Source organism: Seriola aureovittata, chromosome 23 (assembly GCF_021018895.1).
Source record: "Seriola aureovittata isolate HTS-2021-v1 ecotype China chromosome 23, ASM2101889v1, whole genome shotgun sequence".
Lineage (NCBI taxonomy): Eukaryota > Metazoa > Chordata > Actinopteri > Carangiformes > Carangidae > Seriola > Seriola aureovittata.
In genome coordinates, this window is record NC_079386.1 from 12,590,261 (window position 1) to 12,601,947 (window position 11,687).

General features: G+C 38.8%; 1 protein-coding gene across 1 annotated transcript; it reads left to right on the forward strand.

The window, feature by feature from the left end:
• Positions 1-2,974: 2,974 nt before the first annotated feature.
• On the forward strand, positions 2,975-11,056 carry sat2a.1 (spermidine/spermine N1-acetyltransferase family member 2a, tandem duplicate 1). The gene is made up of 6 exons (XM_056370009.1): positions 2,975-3,201; positions 3,565-3,616; positions 4,768-4,851; positions 7,640-7,741; positions 7,901-7,941; positions 8,177-11,056. Exons 1-6 carry the CDS (start codon positions 3,139-3,141, stop codon positions 8,342-8,344), a joined length of 510 nt encoding a protein of 169 aa, XP_056225984.1. The 5' UTR covers positions 2,975-3,138; the 3' UTR covers positions 8,345-11,056.
• Positions 11,057-11,687: the final 631 nt, after the last annotated feature.

Sequence of the window (11,687 nt, forward strand, 5' to 3'; positions counted from 1 at the left end):
TGTCCTTACAAGTCCTTATGCAGAATGGCCCTGTTTCAGTGTAGGATTATAGACTAATCCTCATGTAAACAGTTTTTGGTGTTGGTTGTTTAATCAATAATAATTAATCATTATTTTGTTTGTAGATAATATGATCTGCAGTAACATTTTCTTATGAAATGTAGCGGAATAGAAGCAGAAAGTAGAAAAAAAGAGAATTGCTCAAGTACCAGGACCTCAACAGTGTACATAAGCAGTAAATGAAGTCGCTTCCTACACCGAGGATAATATTGTCGCCTCCTTGAGCTATATTTCTCTTTCTCCTACAGGCGTCATATATGGTACCTTTGCCCTCAGGCTGCGGGTGGGGTCTTAGTTTACAGACGTGCCTGTTGAAGTACATAATTTAGCAGCTGGTTTCAGAGAGTGAAGTAAAACATGAGGTATTTTGATATACGATCACCTCACTTGAACTGGATGCTTGAATCAGGGGAATTAATTTGAAGAGAGGAATAATAATAAGAGATACTGTTAGCTTCATCAGTGTTACATTTTTATATGAACTCACTTCAGATGTTTGTGTATCTACAGATAGTTCTGGTTGATTCATTCGTTCATTCATGAGGTCATATTCATGTAGTTCATTATTTCTCATTTCAAGGCGTTCTCAGTTCCTCTAACTAAGCTGATGGGGACTTGCTGTCATGTCTGTGTGAAACTGTGTAAATTTCATGAGATCATATTTATTTCTGGTGCTGAACTTCACGGTTTGATGCTATAGCCACAGTGTGCGTCATCACCAATTATTTGAACTAAATATAACTTCTCTGGTATCTGACACCTTCTGTGAAATTCAGCCGTTTCTAGGTTTTACGATTTCTGAACGTAAAACCGCATAAATATTTTCCAGTCATCCACCCATAAACTGTAACCCATACATACACACAGACGCCAGCGGTATATAGCAGCTTCATTATTGATACAAATAAGCTTGTGTTTAGAAATAGTAACTTTCACTGTTAAATAGATTTTATCACAGAGATAGGAATAGTTTTTATACTTTTTATTAACTGAAAAACATGTGACAATAATAACACTAGACTAATGAGAAGCACATAATCTAACCCTCACTAGTGCAGGAAGTGCACATTGCCCATAATGATAACCCACACACCCATAAACTGATCTAAAGGAGGCTAATCAGCCGCACTTCAAAGAGCTCAGACATAACAAGACCAAAGGTCTAAAACTTTGCTAAGGCTCCCCCTAGAGGTTGCAATAATTATTACACCCACAATGGCTGGTGGATTAGGCGCACACCATACTGATAATTCTATAAAAATGTGACGTCTATCTTGAGTGAAGGAAATTAGTATCATTTCAATCAAAAAGGTTGATTTATTTCGGTATGAATGTGCTTATGGTATCCTCTTAGAAGCACAGATGTGCTCAGTGAATGTCTGCCCATTCGATTTTGATGCAAGAGTCAACATAACATCTGGATTGATCCTCTGGGGATCGTGAACATCCACAGCATATTTCATAGAAATCTGACCAATACCTCCTATTATAAGTATGTAGTACGTATCAAGTCAGGGGGAACTTTGACCTGACGGAGGCCCTGTATGAAAGGTCAAGAGGGCATCACTGAACTTAACGAAGTACATGGCAAGATACAAGATATTTATTAATAATTCAAAGGTTTTAAAAGCCTTCAACAAATATGTCTACCTATTATTTTAATCCTGTTTTTTTTTAGCATGTTTACTGTTTAGTCTGTTTGTTTTACAGTCCAGCACTTTGTAACACAGTTTAGAAAAGTGTTATATAAATAGTCAGGTTGTGAAAAATCTCTCTGGATGCTAAATATGTGCTTCCTGAATGACCACATACTTTTCTGAAGAACTGGAGAAAACCTCAACTAAATAAGCCATCAACTCAACAGCTTTAAATGCTATAAAGTAATTAATATAGTTCCATGCACATGACTTTCTCACTTCTAATAAACCATCAACTCTGTAGTTATAACTGTCATTTACATGGTTAATAAAGGCTTTCTCACTCTCTGGTTAGCCATCAGCCAAAGCTTGTAGGACATCTGCAAATATTGTTGGTGAGTCAATTAATAAAGATGTGTGACAATTAGCTCAATCTAATTTGATGTATTTGTTTATTATGCCCTTTAACACAGTGTACTCCATGCACACATGACCCCAAATAAACTGGAGCCAGAGACTACTGCAGAAAATAGAGCTCTATTTACAATACATGAAATAAAAGGCTTGTCTCCATTCAACTAATGGCGAGGGAGTTTCATCAGCAGGTCTAGATGCAGACCATAATAAAAGAGTGATGGGGTAAATTGTGAGGTTCATGTATAAATTAAGCCAAAAATGACATGAACAAGCCAAGAAAATAAACTATGTAGGGTTAGACTGCACCATAAGGACGCCCTGTGTATAGAGTTATGTACAAAAAAAGGAAATAATCATATTACATACTATACAACACTATAAAAAATAAGAAAAATCCGGCCATGGTTATCTCTTGCCTCGACTATACTGCAATGCTCTCCCTTCATGCACATTGAAATCCTTACAGATGGTCCAGAATGCAGCAGGGTGCGTCTGCTATTTGATCAACATTACTCACTTCACTTATTTGCATAAGCATGAGTCCTACAAACAACACATTTTAATATTTATTTAACAAATCTTTAATTTAATAGTATCAGCTAAAAGGAATATGTAATGGTGCTACAAGAAAGGGAAGTCACGACTAATTTAAGCCACTGGAGCCCCCTAGAAGATTAGTCTGGCCCCTGCACTTGGAGGATAAACACCAGCCAAAGAGATCTTGTAATGGGTTGGTAAATGATTTGTTAGCCATCAGTTGTGATTTACAAACCCTTAATGGAGGATGTTTTATAATCCTTTAATGCACCTTTCGCGCCACATGGGGAGCTGATTCCCCCGGTCACCTCCTTCCTGGAGGAGGGCGCTCTCAGCTCAGTTTCCAGCCGGTTATGGGAGGCTGCGTCTGGCTGGTGTACAAGCTACCGGGCAGCTGCGGTCCTATTAGTCCTATTTATATCCGTTAACGGTATCAGAGCGGAGCACCACAGCACCGTGAGCACCACCTCACCACATCCGAGCCGACATGGACTTCTCTATCCGTGCCGCCAACGTGGAGGACTGCAAGGACATCGCGCGGATGATCATGGTCAGGAGACACGTGTGTTGCAGCTATACATGACACGGAAGACATTTATCAGCTATGACTCGCATGCTTACGTCAGCAGATCACTTCATATAGACGATGTTGTTTTTATTAGATTGTTGAGATATGATTTGATAAGCTAGTCTTTATTGGAGCGTGCACGCAGCTGATGTGCATGCAGCTGCCAGAAGTGCCACTTAAAGCCATGTGTTTAGGATGTAGAGCCAATAAACTGGCACTAACTCACATGTTTACGGCTGGCTATGGAACTGGGCTATGTCAGGAATAGGAATAAATAATGATGACAACTGATGTTATTCCCCCCCCCCCCCCCCCCCCCCCACCACCACCACCACCCCCCTGCAGGAACTGGCTGAATATGAGAAAGTGGCAGACCAGGTGAAAGTCACGCAGAGAGGTAGGTTACTGTATGAGGAGTTAAATGTGCAGTCCTCTGCTTTGACCTTCCATTTAAATTTATTTGACCTTCATAAAGACAAGATGAACTTTAATGGAGGCCCGGACAGATGGGAAATCTATTACTAGCCTTGGAAACAGTATAGACAGAACAATCTCACCATGAAGTCCATTTAATCCAGAACAGCTACTAAATGGACCTTGTGGTGAGATTTTCGGGTTCTACAATGAACATTCAGTGACCCAATGCACTTTTCTTTTCTTTTTTTTGCCAATATGACCAACTCCATCACAGTCAATTGAGATCATGATACAATCAAAAGCTACTAGATGGATCATGTGTTGAGACTGTTTAAGATTTTGCAGTAGTAACTATCATTAGTGTTTTTTTATGTGGCTTTACAAAAACCCAGCAACATTCTGACTGGGACGATAAGACACTGGTGAAACAGGTGGGTATCCCACAAGCAGCCTATATTTATTGCTTGTGCACTGATTCCCAGTATAATATAGTAATAAAAACAGTATTATGTAGGCCTAGACATTTGAAAGTATATGCAGTTAAGTGTGGAATTAGGAAATTAAATGACATGACTCCACTTGCTTCATAAAAGAAAGTATTTTAATAAGTTTTTTTTATTATTTTGGATTTTCTATAGATATGTGTTACATTATATTCCTCCAAATGGAGCAGGTCTTTCATGTTAATTCCTAAAACCAACAATTTATTAAAAACTGAACACAACTAACCAAAACTATACCATAACTAAAATATCTGACTCAGAAATGTGTCTCTATTTTCCTTATTAGCACAAGGTTGCATTGTTGTTGTTCCAGAAACCTTCAGGAAACTTACAAGAAATTATTAGGACGTTAAATTTAGTCTTTTATTAACTTGAAGGTCTAATTGCAATTTCAAAACCCTTTTCATGAAGTAAAAAAAAATACTGAATTGTGGTGGAAAATATTGGATTCAGCCTAAAGAAATGTGTCGGTTTTCAGAATGTGATCTCAAATTTAGCTACAGCCTGGGGCCGCTGAAAAGAGGCCACCCCCTTTTTGTGAAAAGACCACGGGACATGTGACCTTAATTTCGGGCACTGTATAACGAGTCTATTAATTATAGGTGTTTCTTGTTTTTTTTCTACGCAGTCTTGGAGCAGGACGGTTTCTCCAAGAACCCGTTCTTCCATGGGATCATTGCTGAGGTGCCAGAACAGCACAAAACCAAAGACGGTGAGGGAGAGCCATCAGTAGCACAGTTCCCTTACAACACTTAGCAAATGTCCGACACTAGCGAGCAGCTGTGTATATGTGTGAGTGATGGAGTTCTGCAGATCTATATTTCCATACACAAACTAACATTATTACAAAACCACATGAAGTATATAATGAATAACAAATAATCCTTCTGAAACTGTCTTAAAACCGCACGTGGTAGAAAACTACTCCTGTGCTTCTTTACACACACTGTAGCTCTGGCTGCTCTCTGATCAGTGGTGTAGCAGTAGGTGTTTTCATCACCTCTCTAAAGGAAAGCACCTGTTGTGACCTCACTGTCTGGACTATGGCCAGAAGTGCAACATGCATCGATTTGTCACCTTAGAAATTGCAGTGCAGCAGCATTTTTGCTGCATTGTGCAATTCAGTGCGGATTAACCCTTTAATTTCCGTTTTTCCAACTCAACATCTTAGACAAAAGCTTTCAGGTAAGCCATTTTAAAACGTCATTTACTGAAGTTTGCACCCTTTAAATGCACATTATAAATCAAGCTAACATTATTTATAGATTTAAACTGTTTAAACTAGATTTAAATACTGTTATTCCATCTTCTCCTAACCAGATTCCTTAACCCAAAGTCTACCAGAATAACTGTGTGCTACAGCAAGGAAGAAATAACATTCGTTTTTTGTTTTTGTATTGAAAGGATTGTAATTAAAAAACCAAGAGCAGAGAAACTTGGAATATCCTGGTACTTTTTACAGAAATGGTTCAACCAAAAATGATGTCTGTATGCCAGTATGACTTACACAATGGTTTCTGGCACACATTTCCAGCCCTCACCAAAACAAAAAAAAAAACTGGCCAGTTACTGGGAAAAATTTGAGTCCCAAAAAGGCCATAAAAATCTCTAGACAGCTTTTGCAGGGGGATCTTAAGTGTTTCAAAGCCAATCAATTGCACTGAGTCCAAAAGTCAATTTTACTTCATTATCTCTGAGATTTTTCCGCACTCACAAAGCTCTTGTTGCTGCATATTGATCCAGTAGAGGCGTCTGTCTGTCTTCATGTGCTTCCTCTCGGCCAGCTCCAGCTCCGATGTAGAAAGCTATACACACTATGCTAAATTTAAAGCTGCATTAACTTGACACCACTGACAAAGTGTCACCTCATAAAGCTGATATGCAAACCTGTTAGCTAATGGCTGCTTATGACACATCCAGCAGACACAGAGCAACATTAGCATTCATTTGGAGTCTCATTTTTCTGGCCATTTGAAGTCCATTATTCACTCTCCTGTCCTGTAGCTTTGTTTTGGTCTCGACCAACTCCTGAGAAAAACATTGAGCTTCATGTTCACCAGCTATTAGCTACCTTTGTCTGCTGTTTGGTGCTGGGCAAGGAGTGAGTTTATCAGGGCTTTTTTTCCGCTTAATTCAGGTGCCTGCGTCTGAAAACAGTAACTTTGCGACTCAGGTGACAGATCTCTGTGGGTTCCTCAAGCAACCCCTTTCAAATTGTACTCATACCCAATTAACGACAGCACGTTTGTAGAGAAAGTTAGCAAAATTACATCCGTCAGTAACAAATTACCACATTTTCAGGACAGACTTAAAGAAATAACTAATTAATAAACTGATTGAATTATTTGATCAACTCTTCTGACTGCCATTGACCCATATAAAAAAGGTGAATTGTGCAAAATAGGCTTTAGAGCAGGTTTATCAGCCCATTTATAGCTATAGGTTCTTTGTTATGTAATGAAACAGCATACTGCTGATGTGGCCTCTCTCCTTACACACCACTTACATAACAAGGCTAACACACTGCTTTTCCCCAGAATACAGTAATGAGGACATTAACATACGCTCTGCTGCCCAGCCGGGCCTTTTTCTTCCATGACACAGGCCTTTTTCCATATAGTCACCACTGTCCGCAATCCACTGGCCTCAGATATCTGACTCCATACTGAGCAGTGGCTTCCTGTGTATATGTTTGACTTACAACATTGCCTTACAATGCCTAGATCACCCATGATATAGACATAGAATGACAAACTTTTTGTCATTAGGAGAATTATCATCCAGCTCTGCAGTTCCACTCAGCTCTGTGGAATATTTTAGCATCTTTAGAATCATTGTTTTTATTTTACAACCAGCTCCTTAAATGTGCTGGTTCATTCTCATCGCTCTTATCAGTGTTGTTTCCCTAACCCTAACCCTGAACCAAGTGCCAACTAGCTAACATAGTGCCACATGTAGCAACTAAAGAGCCTAATTTTTCCCTCAGGAGTTGGTATTAGAGTGACACAGCTAAAAAGAAAATTTTGAACTTGCATTCATCAGGTAGTACAAACATGAAATTAAAGCTGCTCCTGTTAGCTAACACATTAGCCTTATTAACTTGATTATCAGCATTAACTATTCATTTGCAAATAAGGAAAAAAATCATAAAATATTGCTATAGAAAAGTTGAAATTAAAGTGATAATCCACCTTCAGTCAATATATACTGGCTGCATTGTTTCCTCAGATGTTGTATCACACCCAAATCTGTAATTTGTCCAAACTGCCAGGCTGCGTTTTAAAAAAAATCTGTGCCCAATAAATCTCTGTGTGGACATGTTTAGCAATTACAGCAAAACACTGGATAATAAATCAAGACTGATTGTGTAACATCACATCTGCAGTAAACTGGCTACTGAGATCAATTCATAAAAATCCAAACAGATATGCAGTTATGAGCACATAACAAAATATTAAAGAGCATGCATTGACTTCATTTTTTTCACTGTTTGCTTTCAGGTCATACGAAGATAGGCTATGCACTTTACTTCTATTCCTACAGCTCTTGGTCGGGGAAAGCCATTTATATGGAGGACTTGTACGTGATGCCAGATTTCAGAGGTACAGCACACTGTCCTAAAAGCAGACATGTCATTGTTGTAATGTAGTGAATATAATTTGTAATAGTGGCCTGGAGAAAACAAGCCAAAAAGTCAATGTAGCATATCTGTACAGTCTGTGCAGGAAACCTCAAGTGTTGACACGGTATCTGTCTTTCAGGGAAAGGCATTGGCAAAGCACTGATGAGCAAGGTGGCGCAGGTGAGTAAAACATCAACTATTTGATTTGTGACGGTTAAGAAATGGAAATGTTGTGCGGACGTTGAACCTTGGGCCTTTTCACTTTTTATACAAAGGTCTTCTTCATTTGCACATTTGAAAATGCTAAATAATGCACATGTCCTGGAGCTTGCACACATTGGTGAAAATTACCATCCCTAATGTCAGAACAGCTGTACTCATATCTGTCTTTTCATTTAACTTTGTTGTCCTGAAGCTGGGCCTGGCTGCCGGCTGCACCCAGCTCAATTTCACTGTTCTGGACTGGAACAAATCATCTCTGGACTTTTACCACAGCCAGGGCTGCTTCAACATCACCACTAAAATGGGCTACCACTGTATGCGCTGTGAGGGAGAGGCACTGGAGCACCTGGCCCAACCCTAACCATCCAACTGGGCTCATGACCTCCTGACCTTTGCAACCATGAGGTCAACCCACACAGTCCAGGGACAGAGCACCACTCAGTGGCCCCGTTCCAATACTTGACTGTTTGCTAAGCTCCGCCCCCCCTTAGTTACTGTTTCTACGTCAGCCAAGCTGCTATGTTTCCAGCACAGCACACATGCTGTGTACCATGATAACAGTGTCAGATTTAACACCTGAAGTTTCAGGTCATTTTTCAAACAATGGGTCTATTATTTCACACAGAAGGAAACAAAAGCAGGATTTCTATTTCTAGCCAACAACTGCCAATTTTGGTGGTTGAAATTACAGCAATGGCAGATATTATCAGCTGTATTTAATTAACATTAGATGTTGAGATACTCAAAAAATTCAAGTAATATCACCCCACAGCTTTTTCCGTTCTCGTCCATGGTTGCTCACCAACTTTTTTATACACAGAGAATCACTTTCACTAAATATTGGCAAACAACACTTCAGCATGTGGAGAAATCCAAAGCTTGACAGGACTGCTTCGCCCGGTAACGACTGCTAAGCTGTGATTGGACAATCATTGTTTGGAGGAGGGGGTTTAGCAAACAGTTAATTAGCTTATTATTTAAATAGTCAATGAGGTAGTTTTAAGTATTGGAACGGGACCTTTGCAATACATATAAGTACATAACCAAGGCACTGAAATCCATGTTTTGTGTTTTCCCTTGTGATATGTCATGGCCTTTGATTTTGGTGTTAAATGGATCTGATAATTTACCTCTTGGCCTAAAAGGTGAAAAAATGATGAGACAGCAGATGACAGGTGTAACAGGTGTGTGTGTGGAGGGGGTCATAGTCGTAGGATTTTTAGAGAAAGTCTTCATCACTTAGAAGTGAAATAAGTTTTTGCACAAAGATCCAGAAAAATCTTATACATCGTAAAAACATTGGTGTGTGTTTCAAAAAAGCAACTTTTGGGTGTCCTATCCCTTTAAATCCATGATTAACTATGACAACAGCAACCAAAGAGTCAGTCACCTCTCCCCTCGTCTTCCAGATGAGGAGCACTGTAAAGCTGTTGTGAAGCACAATGTTGGTATTTGCACTGTTTTCTTCCTTTTTAAGCTATGTACATACAGAGGGTTCTGGTCATGAAATTGTGCACTTAAGGAATCAGTTGGACTCAACCTAAAACCTTCTTCCGTGCTGCCAAACAGCAAACTCTTGGGGCTGGTTTCAGAGAAATGGATGAAGCTTAGAATCGAACAAAAACGATCCATCTGGTGGAATTTGAAAAATAAAAGAAAATCTTGGACTTGGACTCAGTTTTTGTCTTTGAACCTGTCCAGCTAAAATGAAAGTGGCACAACTCTGGTCTGCACTTCTGTTTTATATCCAGTCTCATTTTAAATAAGAGGGCTTTTGTATCATTTCCAGCCATTTAATGAAAACAGTCTGAGTTGTGATTTATATTTAGTTTGTTTTTCTCTCAATCTAAACAAGCAAGAACCACTGACCCTCCTGTGCAGTTTGCATTTCTTTTCATACTTTGTTTACAGAATAATTCAGTAAAGAATGTGCAATTGTTTTTTGTTTTTTTCCATCTCTGGGGCACTGTGTTGTAAAATACAGTATTTTCCTTCCGTGTGCAAAATCTAAAGAATTCATCCATGTGGAAAAGTACATTTAATGCGTCGTCATCCACGCTATTACAGAGTGCATGACCCAAAAATCAATATAGAGTCCAAGGGAACATGAAAAGATATTTATATCCTCCCTTGTCTGCAACTTCCCATCAGAATGCCAGATGCAGAGCTACAAATTATACAACTTGTAATGCTGTTTCCAACATGGATTCCTCAGACTGTTTCAAAATCAAATCAAAGTTCAACCCTGATTCCTGTCAAATCCACTGAGGTTCTTTGCAATAAATCAAAACAACTTTGCCTGACATGACAAGAAAAGACCTTCAAATGTTTGAAATGTTCATTCAGGTTTCGGTGTGCGGCGTGTGTAGTAACACACAGTGTAACAGTCAGTATGAGTAGACAAAACAACCATGTTGATGTATTGGGTTCATTTCCTCGACTTTGGTGCTATTTAGTTGTCAGGAAGAGGCTACGTGTGTGTTTCCCAGTGGACCATACGCTTTCATATGTTAGTGTGTTTTAATGTGTTGATGTGTCTTACGTGGTCTCTGAAATGGTTAAAAATGAAGATGGTCACGGTTGGGTGAAAAACTGTGTGAATCCAAAACTTTTCAGGAACCCAGTGCATTTTTTTTTTTTTTAAGGCCTTCATGGGATCGAATAAATTCCCTCCACCCACATAGGAGCACGACATCCCTCCATTGAAGTTAAAGCAGGAAAAAAATGGATTCATTGGGTTTTCACATGACATCAGTGAAATGTTTGATGCCATTATTTCACCCAAGTGGCCACAAAAAGTAGCTTTTAGAGTTTTAAGTGTCATTTGCGCTGCCAGAAATCTTGACGCTTAAGAAAATACCAAAAGCCATATTACGTCTAGCCTAGAACCTGCATGAAATTCAAAAGTTGGTTTCATAAAAGTATTTTAGGCTTCCTGTTGTCGCCTGTTCAATCTTGAAAACCAAGAGTGTGTTTTAATGTTTACTTGAGTGCTCTGTTCAGTAGGTGACACTGATCAGAGGAATAAAACCTGTCAGAATGCAGTCAAATAAAGTGATGTGTTGTGTGAATATGTAACTGTGTCGAGCTCACTTCTTTTCTCTGAGTGAATTTATCCACAATCAATAATAATCATTTACCAGGAGGAATGAGCTTATAGGTTTAAAGTGTGAATCTAAAATTATTCATGTTTGGAATAATTACAGCTTCAACTTAAAAAAATAAAGGATAATATGAAAATAAAATAATAAATTACATTCACCTAATGTAAAACTGTAGGCAGTGCGCAGTTGCATTTGACCTCTAGGGGGCGCACTAACACCAACTGTCCCTTTAATCCCAATGAAGAATCAAGATAAAACTTTTGTTCCTGTAAAATAAAATATTCATACATCGTAAAATCAAATGAGAAATATATGTAGCTACTACTGAACCAAAGGAGGAATAGATTAAAACTAAACTGTCCACAGAAGTGCATCAGTGTCACAGTCTGACAAATTACAAGAAAAGAAATATGGATTTCAATTTCAAATGTGGATTCAGGATGATTTTTAGTTGATAAGTCACATATTCACATGACTTAAAAGGTACCCTGAACAGTTTGTGACCACTCGTAGTGTAATGGAGAAAAGCTTTCAGGAGTGGGTCCCTGTTTTTGTCACTGTTTTACACAAAGATGGAAGATGCAATACACATTTCTGCTG